Below are 23,275 nucleotides of genomic sequence, written 5' to 3'. Positions count from 1 at the left end.
GTGATAAATACGTTTGTACAAGTTGTGAAAAAATGTATTTATAACGTGAAAAAAATATACTGCGGATAAAAAGGCATTTTGTAATTTGGACTGAACCTGTCCAAATAAGTGTAAAATGTGTAATATATATTTACATGTATGAACTCTGCTTTATTAACTCATCACACTCTTTTTAACATCTTTGTTTTTATCACATTTGTCACTGTTTTAAGTTTAATATAGGGCTTATCTGGTAAAAATAGTAGTATTTGTATTTGGACTGAACCTTTTAGCAATAATAGTTGGTATTTAATATATACATTTACATTTATAAAATTGTATTGCTTCTTTTACTTTTGATTCTTGAAATATATATATTTTTTTACATATTTTACACATATTTTTAGACTCAAATGAACTTTAATTGTCCACATTTTTAATAATATTGGCAAACACTGACTCTCATGTGTTTCAATTCGGACACTTGTACGAACTCTGCTTTATTAACTCACACACTCTTTTTAACTTGTTTGTTTTTATCACTGTTTTAAGTTTAATATAGGGCTTATCTGGTTTAAATAGTAGACAGACATTTCTCTGCACATGTGATTGTGGAACGGGACTTTTATTTTGGTGAGGCGACATGACGTCATAAAGCAGCGCCGCGCTCCTGCATCTGTTGTGTTCGGCTGGAGAAAGGTTTGTTTTAAGGGTTTAATCTGTTTAAATCGATACCGTTCAATGATAGTGATTCAACGATCCACGTTTGCTTTAACTAACTTTAATGAAGGATATTTTGTGTGTGTAAATCACATCCACACCAGTAACAGAAGAGTTGCGTCTCATTTCTCTCTCTCTCTCTCTCTCTCTCTCTCTCTCTCTCTCTCTCTCTCTCTCTCTCTCTCTCTCTCTCTCTCTCTCTCTCTCTCTCTCTCTCTCTCTCTCTCTCTCTCTCTCTCTCTCTCTCTCTCTCTCTCTCTCTCTCTCTCTCTCTCTCTCTCTCTCTCTCTCTCTCTCTCTCTCTCTCTCGGTGCATGCTGGGAGTGGTTGGGGTGTGTGAGGGTTTCACGGGGAGTGCTCGAGTGCTTTTCGTATTTCAATTTTCTACTGCACATAATTTAAATGTATTAGAAGAGGAATATATATATTTTTTGACTTAGTGTATTGTGGAAGTTTTGTGGCGGCATTGAGATGGCGTCTCACCCCGCGGCCGCGGAGGTGTTGGCGTCACCTGTGTCGCTCCGTCACGGCATCAGGTGTGTGCCCGCACACGGCGTGACGGTGGAGGATGTGCTGCTGGTGGTTGGAGAAATGATCGGATTTTAAAACATTTCTTCGGCGTCGAGGATGAATAAGGCGGTAGTGGTGTTTGTAAAGGAGGAAGAAATGGCAAATCGGTTGATAAGTGATGGAATTGTGGTAGGTGGAGATTTTCTTACCATTTCACCGCTGGTAACGCCAACAACCCGTATAACCGTGTCTAACGTTCCCCCTTTCATTAATAATGATGAAATTGAAAGAGCGTTGGCGAGATATGGAAAGTTTGCAAGTGGGATTAGAACTATTCCACTGAGATGTAGAAATGAAGCTCTGAAGCACGTGATGTCGTTCAGGAGGCAAGTGTTTATGTTTTTGAATCAGCCAGAGCTGGATGTGTCGTTTAGAGTTGGCCACGAGGGAAAAACGTATGTGGTTTATGCTAATACTGGTAGCATGAAGTGCTTTGAGTGTGGGGATATTGGGCACAAGAGGATGGCGTGCCCACATAAGGCCCAGGATAGGCAGGAGGAGGAGAAGGCTGAACATAGTGCAGCTGTTGAGGTTGTTCAGGACAGGAGTTATGATGTCCAGATTAATACTGAAGAAACAAATGATGAGAGAATACCAACTCCGAGTACAGAGGAAAGGAAGGTTGTTGACGCTGATTTGATTGACCGTAATGATCAGAATGATGATGTTGATGTAAATGAGTTCTCTAGTGGACAAAATGATGTATCTAAAATGGGGAAAAGTAGTGTGACGACTGATGATGTCAACAAAGGAAAAGTAAATGTTGAAATGGCTCAAACTGATGTTTCTGAAGTAGCTAACAGTGTCGAAATGGTTTCTGATTCTGAAATGGGAGATGATGATAATTGCTCTGAAATTTCAGATATTGGTTCACAAATGATGGAGGACACGTATACATTGCAAGAAATAAATAGCTTTCTTGATGCAACTTTTGGAAAGACTATGGAAGTCAAAGATTTTTTCCCAGACATAGAGAAATTTATAGTGTCTGTTACGTTGTTACAAAGAAATGTTAGTTATGAGGTTCTTAGCAAGCAGAAAAGATTTCGGTTAAGGAAGATTCTAACGAAGTTAAGAAAGAATAAGGCAAACGCTTCACAAAATGATTAGAACACACAGGGTGTCGACTATTCTTTGTCTTTTCACTCTTTTTCTGTCCTCTTTATTTTTTTCCCTTTTTATGGAGTTTTTGAGAGCAGGCTCCTTAAATATAAATGGGGGTAGGGATGGAAATAAGTTAGCAATGGTGTCAGAATTATTTAGAATTAAGAAGGTAGATATTGTGTTTTTACAAGAGGCGCATTCAAATACAGAAAATGAGTCGGAATGGGATAGATGGTGGGAAGGGAAATGTGTGCTGAGCCATGGGACAAATTTGAGCGCTGGTGTGGCCATTTTATTCTCAAAAAATATAAATGTAAATATTTTATTTGTGGAAGAAGTTGTAAAGGGAAGAGTTTTATTAATGCATATAGAATTTAAGGGAACTGTGTTTGTGCTTATAAATGTTTATGCACCAAATATTGGGCCTGAGCGGGTGGAGTGTTTTATGAAACTAAAAAATGCTGTTAAAGAAATTGAAGATCAGGTGTGTGTTATCATTGGAGGTGACTGGAACTGTACTAGAGCCCGACCGATATATCGGCGGGCCGATATTATCGGCCGATATTAGGCTTTTTCCAAACTATCGGTATCGGCATTTATGATGGCCGATAAATGAATATTTTTTTAAAAATAAAAAAACCGGACGAAACACCTCTCAAACACATTGAGTGTTGGCGTTTCATAGTTTGTCCACCAGAGGGCGCTCTACAACGTGCCGGCTGGCAACACCACCAGCTGATCCAGCAGAGTCATGCTGAGCTTCAGCGCTCTGAGCGTTGCATTCACAACACAGATCATCCGCGAAATGCATGTAAGTTGGCAACGAGACATACATTGCTTGAATTGAATAACAGTTAAAAGAACATCCCCATCAGTTCTCTTAACTCAAATAACATGACACAATTTGTAACTGCCAAGTCCAGTTTTGCTGTTACATGTAAGCCAAGAGAGCTGGTAATTACGCTAGGTTACAGTTGACTGACTTATTTTACCTCGGACAATGTGACTGAATAAAATGTATTTCTTTAATAGTCTGACAGTTTGACATCATGAGACGTATCATCTCTCCCCTGCCCGTTATTTTGAAAAAGTATACATATTTCTAAATTATAACTTATCATAGACGCTAACCACAAAGCTAGCTAATGCCATGGCTATCAGTGGGAGACCGCTAACATTAATGCGCCTTGAAAAACACAACAAACTTATTCTGCCTAAATAAAGTAATGATTACTGTATTTATAACTAGTATATTTGTAGTTCCAGTCCCTGCATTGTAAATCGTAAGTTAGGCTCGTGAAGAGTGAACGAAAGTGCGTGACTTCGTTCAGACGCCGCATTAACGAGTCAAATAATGGATTACACGAGTCATCATCAGTAACGTTAGTAGATTTTAGAAGGCAGGCAGCAAATGATGATTGAAAATGGTTTGTTGTAGCTTGATGGATAGAATTAAAAGTGCATGTAAAGGGATAAGCAAGTTGATATTGTAATTATAAGGTGGCTCATATTTATACTGTATATAGTTTATGTTTTGCTGTTGTTGTTATTTATCAGAACTTCTAGAACTTAACTGAATATTTTTTTTTCCAGTCTTGCTAAAAGTTATATTTATAAAGCTTACCACATCTATTAATACTGGTAACTTTGATTTTTTGTTTTTGTTAGCCTATTGTGTTTTCGTCCAAACGACTTTAAGTTTCATATCTTAAGTTTGTATTTTTATACATTTTATTTATCAGAACTTTAATATATTTTATGTTCCTCTGTTCTGTTGTGACAATAAAACAAACAAGTTTATTTTTAAACTGCATTATCATATTATTTTAGAGAGGCTGAGGGATCATGAATAACTACAAATAACTAATGTATTAGGGAAATCTGTTTGTGTTTTTTTACGCGTTTCTGTTATATTTTTTTTTTTTTTTTTTATATATATCGGCTGATATATCGGAATATCGGATTTTTAAGTGACCAAATATTTGTATCGGTATCGGCCTTAAAAATCCTTTATCGGTCGGGCTCTAAACTGTACTGTTGATTTTATAATGGATAGGAATGGGGAAGAACCTCATAATGAGTCAAGTGTGGTATTATCAAAAATTATAAAAGAGTTTAATTTGATTGATATTTGGAGGAAAATGAATATAGGAATTAGACAATATACATGGCTTAAAGCATCTGAGAACAGAGTTAGTGGGGCAAGACTAGACAGGTTTTATATTGATAAAACATGGAATAATAAGGTGATGAACGCTGTTATTTTACCTGTTGGGTTTTCAGATCACCACTTGGTTTTATTTGATTTAAACATGACGACAATTACAAAGCCAAATTATTTTTGGCATTTTAATGTTAAATTATTACAAGATGCTTTATTTTGTGATAGTTTTAAAGTATTCTGGAATGAATGGAAAATACGGAAGGACTCTTTTGAAGACATGTGTCAGTGGTGGGATGTTGGCAAAGTAAACATAAGAATATTTTGTCAAAATTACAGTTCACATAATACATCACGGGTGAAGTTTGCAGTACAAAGTTTGGAGAAAGACATTCAGAGACTGGAAAGTAGGATGTGTAATAATGGATCTGGACAGAGTGAGCTTTTGAATAAAAAAAAGAAAGAACTTGGGTCGTTATTACAGGAGCAAGTGAAAGGAGCAATTGTAAGGGCAAGAATCTGCTCAATTAAAGACATGGACGCTCCTACATCTTTCTTTTTCAATCTTGAAAAGAAAAGCTCCCAACAAAGACACATATATCATCTTCAACGGCCTGATGGGACTATAACGTCAGACCCAGTGGAAATAAAGAAGCTGGCAGTTAACTTTTACAAAGAACTGTATGACGCTGCGAACTGTGACGCTGAGAGTGCTTCTGATTTGCTGAGTGATTTACCTCAGGTGGAGGATGAGGGGAAAAAATCACTGGACAATCAAATAACTTTTCAGGAGATTACGGAAGCAATGAAACAGTTATCATGTGGACGTTCTCCGGGAATTGATGGACTGCCGGTTGAATTTTACCAAGCTTTTTGGAATATATTAGGAAAAGATCTGTATGAAGTACTTTCTCAATGCATCACAAGTGGAGCACTTCCTGTAAGCTGCCGAAGAGCTGTACTGTCTTTGCTTCCAAAAAAAGGAAATCTAGGTCTTCTAAAGAATTGGAGACCAGTTTCTCTTTTGTGTTCGGACTATAAAATATTGTCAAAGTGTTTAGCAAATAGGTTGAAGTGTTATTTACATGTAGTGGTTCAAAATGACCAGACTTATTGCATTCCTAAAAGGTCAATCATGGATAACCTCTTTTTATTGAGGGATGTTATTGATTTTAACCAATTTAATCATTTGAACCTGGGTATTCTTTGTTTGGACCAAGAGAAAGCATTCGATCGGGTTGACCATGGTTATCTTCTTAAGGTCTTAAAACAATTTGGATTTGGAGATAATTTTATATCTTATATTAAGCTGTTATATTCGAATGTGTTTGTGATGGTTAAAGCTGGTGGAGGATTAAGTGGCCCAATACCGGTATCAAGGGGTATTAGGCAGGGCTGCCCTCTTTCTGGACAATTGTATAGTCTCGCTATTGAGCCATTGTTGTGTAGGATAAGGAGAGATCTGAATGGAATTTTACTTCCTGGTTTAAATAGCAGTAGTAGAGTGTCATTATCTGCATATGCGGATGATATCACAGTTTTTATTACGAGTCAGAATGATGTTGACATTTTAACAGAGAGTATTAGAAAATATGAGCGGGCATCCTCAGGAAAAATGAACTGGGGAAAAAGTGAAGGGCTGATTTTTGGTCAGTGGGGAGTGTTAGGACCTCCAAAATTACCGGGTGGTTTGCTGTGGGTAAGAGAAGGGTTAAAATTTTTAGGTGTTTTTTTCGGAAATACAGCATTTAAAGGTAAGAATTGGGAGGGAATGCTGGAGAAGGTGACTGCTCGATTGTCTAAATGGAAATGTCTATTACCACAAATGTCGTACAGAGGAAGAGTTCTGGTGGTAAACAACCTGGCTGCCTCTATCCTGTGGCACAGACTGATGGTACTGGAGCCACCTGAGGAGCTGATCTGCAGGATACAGAGGACTTTTGTGAACTTCTTCTGGAGTGGACAACACTGGATTCGCGCAGCAGCACTTTACCTTCCAGTTCATGAGGGAGGCCAAGGTCTGGTGGACGTGAGGAGCAGAATCTGTGCTTTTAGACTCCAAGCAGCACAGAACAATTCTCTACCATAAGGACTTGGTTTGGTCTCAGACTGCCAGGGGAAGTCTTCAAAAAACTGGGGGTCTTGGATTGGATAGACATCTATTTCTAATGAACCTGGAGAAGATAAGTATGTCTGAGCCTTCACATTTTTATCGGACAATGTTACAATCATGGAGAACTGTTTTTAAAGTTGACAGACAGGTTGATGAACCTGGGAACTGGGTTCTGGAGGAACCATTGTTTTTTTAACCCAATGACTCAAACCAGACTTCTGTCTTCTGTGAGTGTGAGTGCATGCTTGCAGAGAAATGGAATTGTCAAGCTGGGACACCTCTTGAACAGAGATGGATGGAAATCACTGGAGGAACTTAAAGAAATGACTGGCTTAAGATCTTCACGTTTGACAGAAAAGTTGATGGAGGAGATTGTCAGTGCCTTACCAAGTAGTTACAGGGAGTACATTGGGAGAGGAACTTTGGTGGACATGACAAATGAACAGGAATTCCCAGGAATTAAAATCTCTCATCTCATAAAGACTGAACATGATGATGGTGTGGGGTCAATTCTATCTTTTAAAACCCCGCAGCTGGAATGTTTTGAGTCTGCATCGAAAAAAGCAATATACTACTCTACAGTCAAAGTTTTACACCAGGAAGCTCTTAAAGGACAAAAGGCCTCAAGGTGGCCAGGTTTGTTGAAGCCAGACTTCCTTGTGAGGGACAGGTGGAGAGCCCTGTATAAGCCTCCCATAGAGAAGCGCACTGCTGACCTACAGTGGAGGCTTATCCACGGGGCGATAGCTACGGACAGACATGTAGCGCACTTGAATCCAGCAGTGGGCGAACAGTGTAGGTTTTGTGGGATGGTAGAAGATTTGGAACATTTGTTTTTAAGATGTAGTAGGTTGAAAGGTCTTTTTAGTCTTCTTGATGGATGGTTTCAAGCATTTGATGAGAAATTCTCAGAAGAAGTGTTTATTGGGGGTGTGATATACAGGTTCTTAATCCGAAGGAAAGTGTGTTTGCTAAATTACTTGATTGGAACTGCAAAATTAGCCATTTGGAAGACGAGGAAGAATGAAGGGCTGAATCTTCTTAGTACTGATGCTGAATTAATGTTCAAGAATCTTGTAGCTGGAAGGTTAAATATAGAGTTTGTATATTATAATCTTATAAAAAATGAGGGGTGTTTTGAGGACATTTGGTGTTTTAAAAATGTTTTGTGTGCAATTGATGAGGGCCAGTTGTTTCTGAGTTTTTAATTTATTTATTTAATTTATTTATTTTTGATTAATGAGTACTTGATGATGTTGTGAATAATGTTTTTATTATGTAAACAATAAAGTCTTGTTAAACCTCTCTCTCTCTCTCTCTCTCTCTCTCTCTCTCTCTCTCTCTCTCTCTCTCTCTCTCTCTCTCTCTCTCTCTCTCTCTCTCTCTATCACTATCACTCTCATGAATCAGTTCATCATAAACACGAGTTCAGTCTCTGACGAGTAGAGATGGAGAAACTGACACTTTTCGAATCTGTTTTCATGAAAGTGTAATCATTTAAATATGTCTATATGTGTCTATCTGTAATCCATTAAAGGGTTAGTTCACCAAAAAATGAAAATTAGCCCATGATTTACTCGCCCTCAAGCCATCCTGAAAGAAGAATGTCACCTAGGATCACTTAAGGATGAGTAAATCATGGGATAATTGATATAAAAAAGGTCATTCACATTTATAAAAGAAAGCGCATTAGCATAGTATGGGGTGAATTAAGGTTGATTGGGACACTTTTTTTCCCAGTCATTTCAATGGCAAAAACTGTCAGAATCATTTGATTTTGTGAACTATCTGCTACACACAATACTCAAATATAGCCTATATCTCAAACTGGCTGTCAAAGTGCAAAATGGCTACAAATTTAGCTCATGCAGTGATGGAGCTCGCAGCATCTGAACAGAACCGCCAGAGCTGCTCACGAGAACAGTGTGCTTTGCTTTCTTTCCGTTTCGTAATAGTTTAAAAGAGGACATTTCTATACACATATTTCTCATGTCTGATGTCGGTTTATTTGTGAGACGAGCTCCAGTTCATGTGCAACGCAAGTGATCGCTCCCGCGCCTTCATGTCACGATTATTGTCTTCTATAGTCCATTTGCTTCTTATTTATTAAATCCAGGCAATTGGCTGATGAAACATCGATTCAAATTAAGATACAATTTACACAAAACAGAATTCACTGGATAAAGTAGTTAGCTGGAAAAGCTACACTGTTTTAAAAGTAACTAAGCTACTGAAAAATGAAGTCAGTGCACTTGATATGAGACTTTTTTATTACCTCTAATTTAAGGTTAGTTGTTCGTCTAACGAACAAATTGTCTGCATTTTCTGACAACGTGTAGGTTCAACAGTAGCCGCATTTCCATTAGACTACAGATTTGCGCAAAACTTTATATTTTCTAAATGTCGCTAAACAATTCCGAAATGACGTTGTTTCCATTAACCAATGTTATGTGACTTAAGCTTATTTTTTTCCTCTAGTGATAAGTCATTCCAAGATTTATGCCACGTATGTTGATGGGTTTATGTATATCCCAGCCACCGCTCTAGCCATTATGTTTAATGGAAGGAGATGTAGGCGTGTTATTCAAGCATTAATTCAAATTAAAAGAGCGAAATGTTTGAATTTGCAGGGTGGCAACTCAAAGTTGTTGTTTTTTTACCATTTCGTTATTTTGGCTTGGAATTTCGTTTGTTGGATATATGAACTGAATTTAGAAATGCTTTTAAAATTAAAAACTTTGCGTTTAATAAACAAAATACATTGATGAAGAGAGCGTTTGGAGTGGAGTGCAACATAATCCGTTCCCTGAGTCCACAGACTTTGTTGGTATTGTGAGTTTACACAAATAAAAGTTGACAGTGTATAGTGTATAATTATGTCTTGCACTTATCTGTATGGCTAAAAATGACAGAGTAGCTATTGTGGGTTGTTTCCGCTGTCATAAAGGAAAAAATCCATCAGAATGCGCGGCACCTTCGTCGGACAGAGGGTTAAAGAAACCATAGCCTTTTTAGTTTCATAGTTAGGCTGTTTAAATATTAGCCTATAATATTATTGTTTTAATTTCATTTGTTGATTATGAAAAGTGAGCAGCAAGAGTAAGATGCTGACTTAATACCGGGGATATGTCGCCACATTTTTTTTAACCAATATTTTTTTTTTCGTCTGTACCTCAGCTCAGCGCTGAAAACCAATGAAATGAGTTACCCAACAAAAGTGCTTATTTTGTTACTAACAACAGCATTCTTTGACAAAAGCTGTCCAATCCGTTACAAGGGATGTTTTAAGTAGCTAGTAACCAGTGTTGGGCACGTTACTTTAAAAAAGTAATTAGTTATAGTTACTAGTTACTTCTTACAAATAGTAACTGAGTTAGTAACTGAGTTACATCATTATAAAAGTAACTAATTACCAGGGAAAGTAACTAATGTGTTACTTTTTTTTTTTTTAAATGTTTAAATATGTCAAATAACTTGGATGCCCCCAATATTAAATATGTTAAATGAATGAATTGGACACTAAATAGAATACATTATTATTATAAAACATTGTACATTAATGTACACTATTGTAATGTCGCTGTGGGACAATGTGAGAGACACCTATCAAATTCAATATATTATTGTAAATATTATCAGTAGACCTACTATAGTGTAAATATTGTGTAAATAGTATCAGTACTTCTTTACTACTCCTCTGGTAGTGGAGCTCACGTTATCACCTGGGTTTTTAGCCACTAATATTGTGGCTGTGATGACGTGAGGCTTCATTAGATTAGAAATAGAATTACTTGCCACCGACGTGGATAGACTCTTTCTCCCTGGGCATAAGCTTCACGTTACATTTATGTAATGTTTATATGTTTATAAACATTCTTACCGTTCATCTCAACGAGGGAAAAGTAGCGCTTATACTTCCAGTTTGCGAAAGCTACCTTTGAAGTCGTTGGACTGCCATCGCTGACTGTGCATATGCGTGTGCGTCAAAGGTGTGTGTGTGTGAACTCAACCTATCAACCTCAACCTTGTCTCCCACCCACCAATCATCATCAGTTATGTGTACCACCCCACCCACCCCCCCAACACGCATGGCTAGCGCGCGCACGCGCACACACACACACACACACACACACGCACGCGCGCGTGTGTTGCAGGTCCGACTGACAGAGAGCCTGTTCGGATGAAAACCGCTTCAATGAGCTAAATTATAGTAACGCCGCATTTTTTTCCTCAGTAACGCTAACGGCGTTGTAACGGAAGAAACAGTAATTCGTTTGATTACTCGTTACTGAAAAAAGTAATTCCGTTAGTAACGCCGTTTATCTATAACGCCGTTATTCCCAACACTGCTAGTAACCAATAAATATATGTTTTTCAATCCACCCGCCACTGTGGCTGGTATGCAAGGCAAAGTCACCCGGCACTTTTGCTAATTTCCCACCCTGCTTCCTTGTTAGTCAAAGAAAAGCTTTTATAGACACCAGGCCCAGAAAACGAGAGATCTCAGAATATGTCGACCCTTGACGCAGTATGTCACAGAAACGCTGCCTCAACAGAAGAAGAACGCCTGATTCTGTAGCCCCGCCCACCGACTCGTGGAGCTAAACTGATCGTGCTAGTGAGCTATAAACATGCCGAAGATAGCAAGAGATTGCGCTGTGCCTGGTTGTGGAAGAACAGTCGCTGCATAAGCTTCCTTCAGATTATAATATTGGAAATGTGTGGTTGAACTTTATTTTTAATGAATATCCAGCTCACGTGGGGAAGACATTGCATATATGTATATTTCACCAGATTCAGGATGAGATTACATGAATGCATGAAGCTACACACTAACGTCAGTAAATAATGTTTTATATTTGATGGTATTGCATTGTTACAGATCAAATACAATGTTACATCGTGTACATGTCTAACTAGACATAACTCTGCACTGTCACAGGGCAGCTCAACATCCCAGGATGTGCGTTGTTCACTCGCTTGACTTGATATTTGTAGGAAAAATACAATCATTTACAAAAGATTTTGCTGTCTGCAGCGTTCTTGGCGCGTGTGTATGATGCACGGCTCGCGCTTATATCCACCGATCGGGCGGGCAAAGTAATGTAAAATAACATTCATAAAATAGCCTATTGCTTCTTCATTATGATGTCTTTGAATGTAAAAACCACGCAAACGTCACAAGTAGACGTATCGTGTACATTTGACCTCACTCGCCGGAAGTGATGGCGCGGGGACGGCAGTAGGACAAAGTGTTGTATTTGCCGTAAAAAATGATATAAATACTGTTGGATTTCTTGCAGAAACCGATCGTTTCGTGTCTTAAGACATCAAAGTGTCGCCACGAGCCGCAGGGTTTAATATGGATTCGTATGTAGATGTGTTTTTACTCTCATAGCTCTCATACTCTAAACTGTGACCATTAATAAACATTACATTTTCATTTTTGGGTGAACTATCTCTTAAACTCTCTTTTACCAGTGACTGAACTACTGAACTAAGAGCTGATTGAGACGCTCAGAGATTTAGTTTGGATTTGTTTTTCTCATTTTAAACAGGACAAACACACAGAAAAACTCCTGGTGAAGCGACTGAGATCCACGTGACACCACTTGACGTGTTATAAAGATGGAGTTCATTAAAGAGGAGACTGAAGACATGAAGATTGCGTTTATTAAAGAGGAGAGTGATGACCTGAAGAATGAAGAAACATTGAGAGTGAAACATGAAGAAACTGAGGAACACACAGGTTGGTTTCATTCTCAAAACTGAACTCAGTCATTTGATCTTTATTAAAATCTCCAGCTCTACAGAAATAGAGAACATACAGAAGTATAATCATACAGCGACTTAATTATTCTGTGACATTAAACCCAATATCTACTTGCTCTATACTTTAACATCCCTGAACATAAATAGCAGTAAATAAGGCAAGGCAAGGCAAGTTTATTTGTATAGCACATTTCATACACAGTGGCAATTCAAAGTGCTTTACACAGAAAGGAAGTTAAAATAGTTATAAGTGAATAAAATAAAAATATATATAGTATAATAGTTATAATAGGAATTAAAAGGAAATAAAAATAAAGATGAAATCCCCTATCTGGGGTGGAAGAAAATGGAGAGTCAGGTTTACTTTAAAAAATTGTTATATATTAATTATATATTATATATTAATATATTAATTATATTAACAAAGTTATATATTAAAATATTAAATAAGCATTAAATCAAGCAATAAGTCATAATTCAGGGCTCCAGACTAACATTTGAGAGCAGTAGCACTGGTGCCACTAACCTCTACAGTAGCGCTGAGGCATTGAGTAGCGTTTATCATTAAGGCCATTTAATAATAAGTAGTATTTAAGTAGACATGTCTAAAAACCCCATTGATGATCATCTTGAGGCAGAACTAGGGATGTTAACCGATGACCGTTTGACCGATGGTTGACCGTATCAACGTTAACCGATCAAAGTTGTCGGTTGTTGGTTAAAAAAAAAAAAGTGATCTCTAAATTAGGCTATTATAGACAGTGGACTAAACGCTACTACAGTTAGCCATCTCATTCCAAAATCTTTTTGTGTGAAGTGAACAAATCCCTCACTCAATTTTTCATAACTCACCTGTTTGTACTTAATAAACCAATAAAAACATTTGGCGCGAGGTCACAGCGTTTGGGTTTGCGCGCTCACAAGGTTTGCAAAAAGTAAACAGGCTAAAACACTCGAGGTTAGAGCCAGGGCAGACGACAGTATGAAGCGTGCAAAGAAAAGTAGTGTGTGGGACCATTTCACCAAAAAGAACGACACAGATGTAAGTTGCACCTTGTGTGATACAGTGCTTAATTAGAAGGCACACAGTGAGTTAGACCTGCCTTGGCCGGTGCGTCTTTTATGCATTCTGAAGGTGCCTGTTTTATCCATTGGTTTTATCGTGTTGCAGTCTATTAGACAACATTCCGCATAAGATGGGCTTACATTTGGAAATATATTACATCTACATTTCAGTGGTAACACATAAGGTGTTGATCATCATCTTTCTTTATTATTGTTAGCACTACTTCGAACTAAAGCGGCGTCTCTTCTGAGCTGTCATTTTCTTAAATGAGCCGCAGCAATGTTTCAAATGAGCTTCTAACGCTAGACAAATGCCTTTATCTTCAACGCGATCACCTTGTACTCAAACCATTTCGAAACTAACCCCCGTTTCACACTGCAAGCGTGAGCTGCACGTCAGCGTAACTTCACCGTGACTGCAGCTGCAGACGCGCGAGAGTATTCACACTGGAAGCGTTGGTACAGCGTCACAGCAGCGGCTCCAACGCTACATATAATGCTCACTTATATCATCGAGTATTTCTTTATAAAGACAATTAGCCTATAATTGTTTTTAGAAGTTGGTCATTTATAAACTTGATAGTCTTGAAACTTTGTTAACATGGGGAGGCGTAGGCTAGCCTACTACAACATTCGCATGTAAATGGTAAACGATAAACACACCCAAGAAAACAGCTCCGATCATGTGGTTTCATTCATACTTAACTTCAATACGTTTACAAGACCGCAAACTCCGCCTACTTGATTTGGGTAGAGCTAGAGCTAGACCTGTCTGTGTAGCCTACATAATAAACCAAACTAATGTTTATATATCATCTTTGCTGGCTATCTTAAGTTATATATATATATATTATATATATATATATATATATACAGTACACACACTATACTTTCACATAAACTGAATAATTAAAACAGTTTAAAAGGGGTAAATGTTCTACAAATATATTTTATTCTTCATTTTCTTTTCTGACATACTCCAGTTCTTGTTAAAACACACTACACGTGCTTCTTGTGTGCATTTTGAGCACTTTTTTTGTGTGAAATAGTATTTATTTTGTCATCAAAAGTGTGCTTTCACTTTAATTGAGCGTCAGCAGAGCAGCAAAAATAGGCTCTGCGCTGAAACCCCCGCTTCACTGCTGCTCATGCGACGCTCAAGCGCTGCTCCTGCTCCCGGTGTGAATGCACTCATTGATTAACATGGGTGCCCAAAAAAATACGCGCTGCTCACGCTTGCGGTGTGAAACGGCCGTAAGGAGCCATTTGTCCTCCGATTACAAACAAGCTCCTCTGCGCCGTGTTTGCGGGACTCATGTTTCGCGCTGTAGGGGATTTAAAAAAAGTGACGTGAGAGCGGCGCCGGGACAGTGTGGCGGAGGGCAGAGCGGCAGAGACATGCGACAGAGTTGCGAAATTGCAGGTGCGGCTCGCGGCTGTTATTTCAAATAGTGCAGCATATTTTAAACTAATCGGTTAACCGGTTTCAACCGGCTAATGAGGCTCGGTGGTCGGTCAAGAAAATTTTTAGTTTTCGCCATCCCTAGGCAGCGCAATGGCCCTATTCGGACGGGACTAGTTTTCCAGGGGGACATTAGAGAAATTCATACTTTGCGATTTTAATCCCGTCCAAATCTGCCACGTCTGTGTTTTTCTCACACAAACTCCAGGGCAAATTCTGTTTTTCAGAAAACTCAACGGCCTCTGAGAAATCTAATCCTGTCCGAATGCTTATGTCGGTCACTGCTGATGTTGTATTATCCTAACACTTCTCCTCTACCGTTTGCACACCAGTCTTCAGCATGCTGTCAATTACTTTAATAATAATATTACAAATGTTTTTTTTAATAGTGCCTTTCAAGAACAAAAGTGAAGGAGAGCTGTGAGGGAATTTTTGAGAGAATAATGTTAATTCATGGTTTTAAATTTTTTTTTTTTTTAATTAAGGCCTCAAAACACTATATATGTGTCCACAAGATTTTTGACTAATGGGTGTTGTTGCCTAGAGTTTTTGCTTCAAACTGATGTGAGAATCATTGAGCCTACTCATTCACATAAAACAATATATTAATTTACATTTTGTAAGACCGTTTTTCCTTACAAAGCCAGTATGCGAGGAGGCGTGAAAGATCATGAATAATGCTAGGTATCACACCTGAGAGAACAAAAGACCTGCATAATGACCTGCATAATGAATGAGCTTCAGGTGTGTGACTGAGAGCAACAAGACAAAGGAAATATTTGTTGTAGTTTATTTAGAATGTAGTCAACAAAGGCTTATTATATTTTAAACGATCAAAATATTTGACTACACAGCAAAAAATGCTCTTCTTATGTAGTATTTTTTCTTGTTTCCATTCCAAATATCCAAAAATTCTTAAATCAAGATTAATTTAGAAGATAAGGACAATTATCGTGGGGGGAAAAAATAAAATTAAGTGAGTTTTTGCTTAAAAAAAGCTAAATGATCTGCCAATGGGGTAAGAAAAATAATCTTATTTCTGTTTGGGACAGAAACAGGGCTGGACTGGTAATCTGGCATACCGGGGATTTTTCCCGGTGGGCCGACACACTTTGGGGCGGATAGCCTACAAGGTTATTTCTATATTTTTTGCCACAGACTGGCCCATCATGCAGGGACAGCGGCCCATTGGTTTGTCTTCTGAATTGACAGGTCAAAGCGAGAGAGACCTCCCCTCGTCCATATTAGGCGCTGTTTTTTTTCTTATTTTTTGAGCGCATGGGAAACTGCAAAAAGTGAATATCCACACAGCGCTGCCGCTGACGAACGTGTGCTGCGTTTCTGCTGCTCTTTGAAGTGATGAACGGCACTTTGACTCTGAATTTTTATACAGTAGTGTGATATGGGAACAGTACAGGTTCTGAGGTGAATCAGCTGAAAACAGCCGCGACCATGTAAATACATGACGAGCTAAATTGGAAAACATACACACAACCATTACACACAACTACAAATTTATAATAATGCAGCTACTTACAGTGATGAAATATGGCATTTAGGCAGAAATGTATTAAATGTATTATTTGCTATAAATGTATAAAATGTTGCTATTATTACTTACATTAAATATTGGGCATTATAAATCACTTTTATAGAGGCTGTTTTCATATTTTCTACATGTTTACAATATTTTTTTATTACAAATTCAATAGTTTATTATTTATTTATTTTAGAAACACATGTAATGAGGGGTAATGAGGAGCATGGTTTTACCTGTGACTACCATGATCTTACAGTTAAATTAATCTACAGTTAAACTATAAATAAATTGTAATTAAAGGGTAATTCAACAAAACAGCTTTAAAGCCTGGGTCCTATGAATTAAGGACAAAGTGTAAGGTCCATCTGTTAGCCCAAAAAAACGGATGCTAACGGCTTGGTCGAATGAATTCTGCGTGCAAGCCTTTTCTAAAAGTTCAGAAATCAGATTTTTTTTTTGTGTGTATTATTTAATGGAAATAAAAAAATTGGTAATGATGAATGTTATAAGTCAAATATTTGTGATTTAAAACAACATAATGCATTGCAATTATGATTTCAAATAGTATCTGGTGACTTTAGGTTGATTGGGACACTTTTTCCCAGTCATTTCAATGGCAAACATTTTCGGAATCATTTGATTTTGTAAACTATCTGATATACACAATACTCAAATATCATTTCGAGCTTCAGTTCATTTATGAGAAATGCGTTCAATGCATGATCGCTAGCGCTAAGGCTATTGTCTGCTATATTTGATTCTTACTAAATAAGAATCAAATGTATTAAAACGATGATTAAAATTAAGATACAATTTTTACAAAATGAAATTCAATTTAAAGAAAGGCTTTCTTCAAAACTCAAATAATTTCTGACAAACTCCATGTCTTCTGATATATTGTGCATCAAATGATGTGTCCTTTATTACTCGTGCTGTGCTCTTTTCACAATCAACATATATTAAAGCAAAAAATAATATTAGGCTATAATATTGAAACATCAAAATAAGTTTGACTGGTACTATATTTATAGCATCTGAGCAGACATTTATTCATGTGACACTAGGCTCTTTTACAATAAACACGTCATAATCTGTCCAAAACAGGCCAAATAAATCTTGTCTAAACAGTCTTAGTTTACCTTACAATCTGCGGCTGAATCCATTGCTCTCAGAAATGAACAGCTTTTCCTTAGGTAAATTATTCCAGATTTATTCCTTAACGCGTCTCAAAACGATGTATCTGAAGTATAGCGCTTTACTTAAAGTGTTTGTTTGGGTGGATGTGTGGCCGTCGACTCTGGAACGCCTCAGTATTTTAATCTCAATAGAACGTGCGCTCCGTGGGCATGGTCGCATTAGCGGATCATGAGACACTCGCAAACGACTGACATCTCTCTCTTTTCAAACATATTACATGAACACAGAATATTTGTTTTTCGATTTGGTTTACAGTGTTTAAAACCTGACATTTCAACGTTTCTTTATGTCTCATGTTTTTGAGACAAGTATTCACTAAGCTAGAGTTCCTTTTCTGAAGACTATCTGAATGAACGGCTTTGACAGAGAGAGGCTGCAGATCGCGCATCATGTTTGTTTTCTTTGCAAAAAGCACAACAATTTGTTGTTGTTTTTGTGACTTTACACAAAAAAAAAGAAACTTAACAGATTATAATGATGTATAACACTTGCCTCTAACACTGAGTCTCTTTGGCACTGATAAGAAAAAAAGCGAGTCGATCACGCCGGCCGACTCGAGGGGGTTAATGGGTCAAATGTTGCAGAAAAAGATTAATCTTCAGAAGTGTCTTGAAAATGACTAAAGACCCAGCAGCGGGGTTGAGAAGGTCATTCCACCAGCAGAGAACAGTCAAGGTAAAGGTCAGTGAAAATGATTGTGTGCCTCTTTGGGATGGCACCATAAAGTGTTGTTCACTACAAGCTTCTGAAGGGCACGTAGGTCTGAAGTAATGAGTTTAGGTATAGGGGTGCAGAGCCAGTGGTTGTTCTGTAGTTCAGAAAATCACATTGTATGATTTTTAAGTAATTCATGTGCATTTTATTGCATGACATAAATATTTGATACATCAGAAAAGCAGAACTTAATATTTGGTACAGAAACCTTTGTTTGCATTTACAGAGATCATACGTTTCCTGTAGTACTTGAGCAGGTTTGCACACACTGCAGCTGGGATTTTGGTCCACTCCTCCATACAAACCTTCTCCAGATCCTTCAGGTTTCAGGGGCTGTCACTGGGCAATACGGACTTTTTAGCTCCCTCCAAAGATTTTCTATTGAGTTCAGGTCTGGAGACTGGCTTGGCCACTCCAAGACCTTGAGATGCTTCTTACGGAGCCACTCCTTAGTTGCCCTGACTGTGTGTTTCGGGTCTTTGTTATGCTGGAAGACCCAGCCACGACCCATCTTCAATGCTCCAATGATCCATCCTCCTCTCAATATGGTGCAGTCGTCCTGTCCCCTTTGCAGAAAAGCATCCCCAAAGAATGATGTTTGCACCTCTGTGCTTCACGGTTGGGATGGTGTTCTTTGGGTTGTACTCATCTTTCTTCTTCCTTCAAACACGGCGAGTGGAGTTTAGACCAAAAAGCTCTATTTTTGTCTCATCAGACCACATGACCTTCTCCCATTCCTCCTCTGGATCATCCAGGTGATCATTGGCAAACTTCAGACGGGCCTGGACATGCACTGGCTTGAGCAAGGGGGACCTTGCGTGCGCTACAGGATTTTAATCCATGAAGAGTGTGTTACTTAATCCACGTAGTGTGTTACTAATGGTTTTCTTTGAGACTGTGGTCCCAGCTCTCTTCAGGTCATTGACCAGGTCCTGCCGTGTAGTTCTGGGCTGATCCCTCACCTTCCTCATGATCATTGATGCCCCACGAGGTGAGATCTTGCATGGTGCCCCAGACCGAGGGAAATTGACCGTCATCTTGAACTTCTTCCATTTTCTAATAATTGCGCCAACAGTTGTTGCCTTCTCACCAAGCTGCTTGCCTATTGTCCTGTAGCCCATCCCAGCCTTGTGCAGGTCTACAATTTTATTTTCAATTTTGATTGAGTGTGTGGACAGGTGTCTTTTATACAGGTAACGAGTTCAAACAGGTGCAGTTAATACAGGTAATGAGTGGAGAACAGGAGGGCTTCTTAAAGAAAAACAGGTCTGTGAGAGCTGAAATTCTTACTGGTTGGTAGGTGATCAAATACTTATGATCAAATAAAATGCAAAATAATTATTTAAAATCATACCGTGTGATTTTTCTGGATTTTTATTTTAGATTCCGTTTCTCACAGTTGAAGAGTACCTATGATAAAAAATGACAGACCTTTACATGCTTTGTAAGTAGGAAAACCTGCAAAATCTGCAGTGTATTGTAGTGGACAGCACATTCCAGGGCCCAGTTTATGGCCGGGCCACTCTCTGTCCATAACAGTGGACAAAGGTTCGCTACATTTTGATTGGATCTTAGTGGACTGACACAAACAAACGGTCCAACACCATCAGATAAAGATGCTTTGAGAACAGCCAGACACCTCTTAGAGGGCAAGAAGATGAACTCTTGTACCAAGCCCAGGAAGGACAAGACATCTCATTGGTAATTCTGATAATACAGAAAAGGCTCTACAAGTTAGAAATCTCGCCAATCTTTCAGATAAATCAGCTGACCAACTCTCCCCACTTTACATTCAATCTAAAATGATTGAACAGCCTCCTGTTTGGAGTGTTCTCATAGAGCCAAGGTATAAGACCTTGACTAGTGTCCCAAACTAAGAGAGGGGGAAGGTGGTCATCTGATGTCCTCATAACCACACCTTAGGTGACGTGTGATCCAAAAATCACAACATCCGCGGTGACATGAGTACCAATCACGACCTTACTTAACGTCCTTGAATGGACGAAGGTAAAATCACTACATAATTGTTTTTGGGCCTAAAAGTGAAATTATTACAGTATCAAATACTTGTTCTCCCCACTGTATAATATAATATTTAAATTTTTAACGTGCTGGAAAAGTGTGAAGCACTTGAAAGTCCTTGAAAGTGCTTAAATTTCAATCTATGAACCCTGAAATTGAACCCTGAATATTTCCGCCACAATACCATGGTTACAGTGGTTAAAACTTGTCTTGAAACAAAAATAGTGCTTTATTGATGAACTGGAATTGTAGTTTGCGATTTAAAGCTGCAAATAGGATAGGTTATATATCATACTACCCTATACCCTGGTATTTATGCTTTAAATGTCTAAATTGTTTTATGTATGTTTCTGTCCTAGATCTCATGGCATTGAAAGAGGCAAGTCATGAACTTAATGAAAAGGAAGAAGAGAAAGACCATTATGATAAACATCATGATTTCATGACTGGTGAAATATCGACACAGGGTAAAAAGACTTTATCACAAAAAAAAGCTCAAAAGACAGGAAATAAAAGTAATTTAACCTGCCCACAGTGTGGAAAGAGTTGCAGAAATAAAGGAGATCTTAACATCCACATGAGAGTTCACAATGGAGAGAAGCCTTACACCTGCCAACAGTGTGGAAAAAGTTTCAGACATAAAGGAAACCTTAATGTCCACATGAGAATTCACACTGGAGAGAAGCCTTATACCTGCCAACAGTGTGGAAAGAGTTTCAGTGAAAAAGGAAACCTTGAAGTCCACATGAGAGTTCACACTGCAGAGAGCCCATTCGCCTGCCAACAGTGTGGAAAGAGTTTCAGACGTAAAGAAAACCTTAACGTTCACATGAGAATCCACACTGGAGAGAAGCCTTTCAGCTGCCAACAGTGTGGAAAGAGTTGCAGACGTAAAGGAAACCTTGACACTCACATGAGAATACACACTGGAGAGAAACCTTTCACCTGCCAACAGTGTGGAAAGAGTTTAGCTCCAGGAGTAAGCCTTGAAGTCCACATGAGAGTTCACACTGGAGAGAAGCCCTACACCTGCCCACAGTGTGGAAAGAGTTTCAGACCTAAAGCAAACCTTAACAGGCACATGAGAGTTCACACTGGAGAGAAGCCTTACACCTGCCATCAGTGTGGAAAGAGTTTCAACCAAAAAACAAACCTTGAAGTCCACATGAGAGTTCACACTGGAGAGAGTCCCTACACCTGCCCACAGTGTGGAAAGAGTTTCAGATGTAAAGGAAACATTGACAGTCACATGAGAATTCACACTGGAGAGAAGCCGTACACCTGCACTGTGTGTGGGAATGGCTTCACACAGAAAGTAACCCTTAGGCAACACATGAGAGTTCACACTGGAGAAAAGCCCATTCATATGTGATCAGTGTGGAAAGGGTTTCATATTTAAAGATAACCTTAAAGGGTCATGAAACCCCCTGCTGCAGCGGGGTGTTTTCACACCTTCGATTTGAAAAGGCTTTCAAAAAGGGTCGACTTCGAAAAGGTGGGACGGGTATTGTGTGGAAAGAGGGAATGGTTTGCATAAATAGGGGAGTGTCATTAGGCGCATTAAAATAAGCTAATTTGCAAACCGGCAATGCACACACACAGGTGACATGGATAGCGATACCGACAGCAGCAGTTACAGTTACGGTTCTGAGACATGTTCTTGGTTCACACGTTGGCAATGTTAACAACAGAGAGATGAGATGAGGGATGAGTACAGCGAATGAGAGAGCTCTGAGATCATAAGTGGCGTGCAGCAGGAAGAGCAGACAGAGATCGCTCAATGTCATTCAGCTCTTCAGATCAGCATAGGCTAATTCAGTGAGAAATGAAAAGAAATGTTATTCTGTATGATGAAATATTTTGCAAATGATAAATATGTGGTGATAAATCTATATTTGTCCAAATATGCACACTGTTTGGCAAGATGAACAACGTGCCGACGTGGTTATGCTCTCATGAGAGAACATGAATCACCCATGAACACAGTCTCTACATGCTTGCGATATGATAGAGGAGTGGGGGGCCCACGGAGATGTACTCGGCGGGGAAGCCTCACTTACCCCTTTTCCACCAAGGCAGTGCTGGTGCTAGGAGCCAGAGCCTAGTTTCAAATCGGTTCTTTGTGTTTCCACACCCAAAGCTCCAGCTCAGAGCCAGGAAAAGTGCTACTTAAAGGAACACTCCACCGTTTTTAGAAATAGGGCTTAGTCAACTTCTTTCCTACATTTAGAAATGTGGGCAAATGCATTTTTGTCTCAGTGCATGCATTGTTTTAGTTTGGGAGGGTCGCCGCTAGCTTAGCTTAGTATAATGAATGGAATTCTATGTTGCCAGGTAGCATGTCCCGAGTAAAAGTGATAAAAAAAATAAAAAAATCCACCTAATTACTTCTTGTGGCCTGCATTTTCACAACGAGTACAAATAGCGATGTAGATTAATACTAGGCGATTTCCTAGGCAGATATTGATTTGGGACTATATTATGGGGAAGCACAGGGTTGGAGGAAGTGATGCAGTGAGTTGGAGGAAGTGATGCAGACTGTTCCCAGAAGTGAGAGAGTGGTGATAGGGGCAGATTTCAATGGACATGTTGGTGAAGGGAATAGTGGGGACGAGGAAGTGATGGGCAGGTTTGGTCTTCAGGAAAGGAACCCAGAAGGACAGAGGTTGGTAGACTTTGCTAAAAGTATGGAGATGGCTGTGGTGAACACGTACTTCCAGAAGAGGCAGGAACACATGGTGACATATAAGAGTGGTGGCAGGAGCACACAGGTGGACTATATCTTATGTAGACACTGTAATCTGATGGAGATTAGCGATTGTAAAGTAGTGGTAGGTGAGAGTGTAGCTAGACAGC

The 23,275-nt window shown here is 38.8% G+C and overlaps 1 protein-coding gene across 3 annotated transcripts; it reads left to right on the top strand.

Moving 5' to 3' along the window:
• The first annotated feature begins 614 nt into the window (after window positions 1-614).
• On the top strand, window positions 615-22,778 carry LOC307131039 (uncharacterized protein). Of its 3 annotated transcripts, none has more exons than XM_079824441.1 (3): window positions 615-678; window positions 12,206-12,396; window positions 20,779-22,778. In XM_079824441.1, the coding sequence occupies exons 2-3, from the start codon at window positions 12,276-12,278 to the stop codon at window positions 21,789-21,791; spliced, it is 1,134 nt and encodes a 377-aa protein (XP_079680567.1). In that variant the 5' UTR covers window positions 615-678; window positions 12,206-12,275; the 3' UTR covers window positions 21,792-22,778. The 3 variants fall into 3 exon arrangements, with proteins under 3 accessions (XP_079680567.1, XP_079680568.1, XP_079680569.1); XM_079824442.1 differs by lacking the exon at window positions 615-678 and adding an exon at window positions 1,009-1,398; XM_079824443.1 differs by lacking the exon at window positions 615-678 and adding an exon at window positions 1,009-3,184.
• The last annotated feature ends 497 nt before the right edge of the window (window positions 22,779-23,275 follow it).

The sequence above is a fragment of the Gobio gobio genome (genome assembly GCF_949357685.1).
Source record: "Gobio gobio genome assembly, chromosome: 1".
Taxonomy (NCBI): Eukaryota; Metazoa; Chordata; class Actinopteri; order Cypriniformes; family Gobionidae; genus Gobio; species Gobio gobio.
Note: the sequence above shows the minus strand (reverse complement) of the source record. Positions and strands in the feature narration are given on the sequence as shown.

Coding starts and splice junctions, on each gene's coding strand:
- LOC307131039 (XM_079824441.1), top strand. CDS start 12,276: ATGGAGTTCATTAAAGAGGAGACTGAAGACATGAAGATTGCGTTTATT. Junction 12,397..20,778: donor AGAAACTGAGGAACACACAG/GTTGGTTTCATT, acceptor TTTCTGTCCTAG/ATCTCATGGCATTGAAAGAG.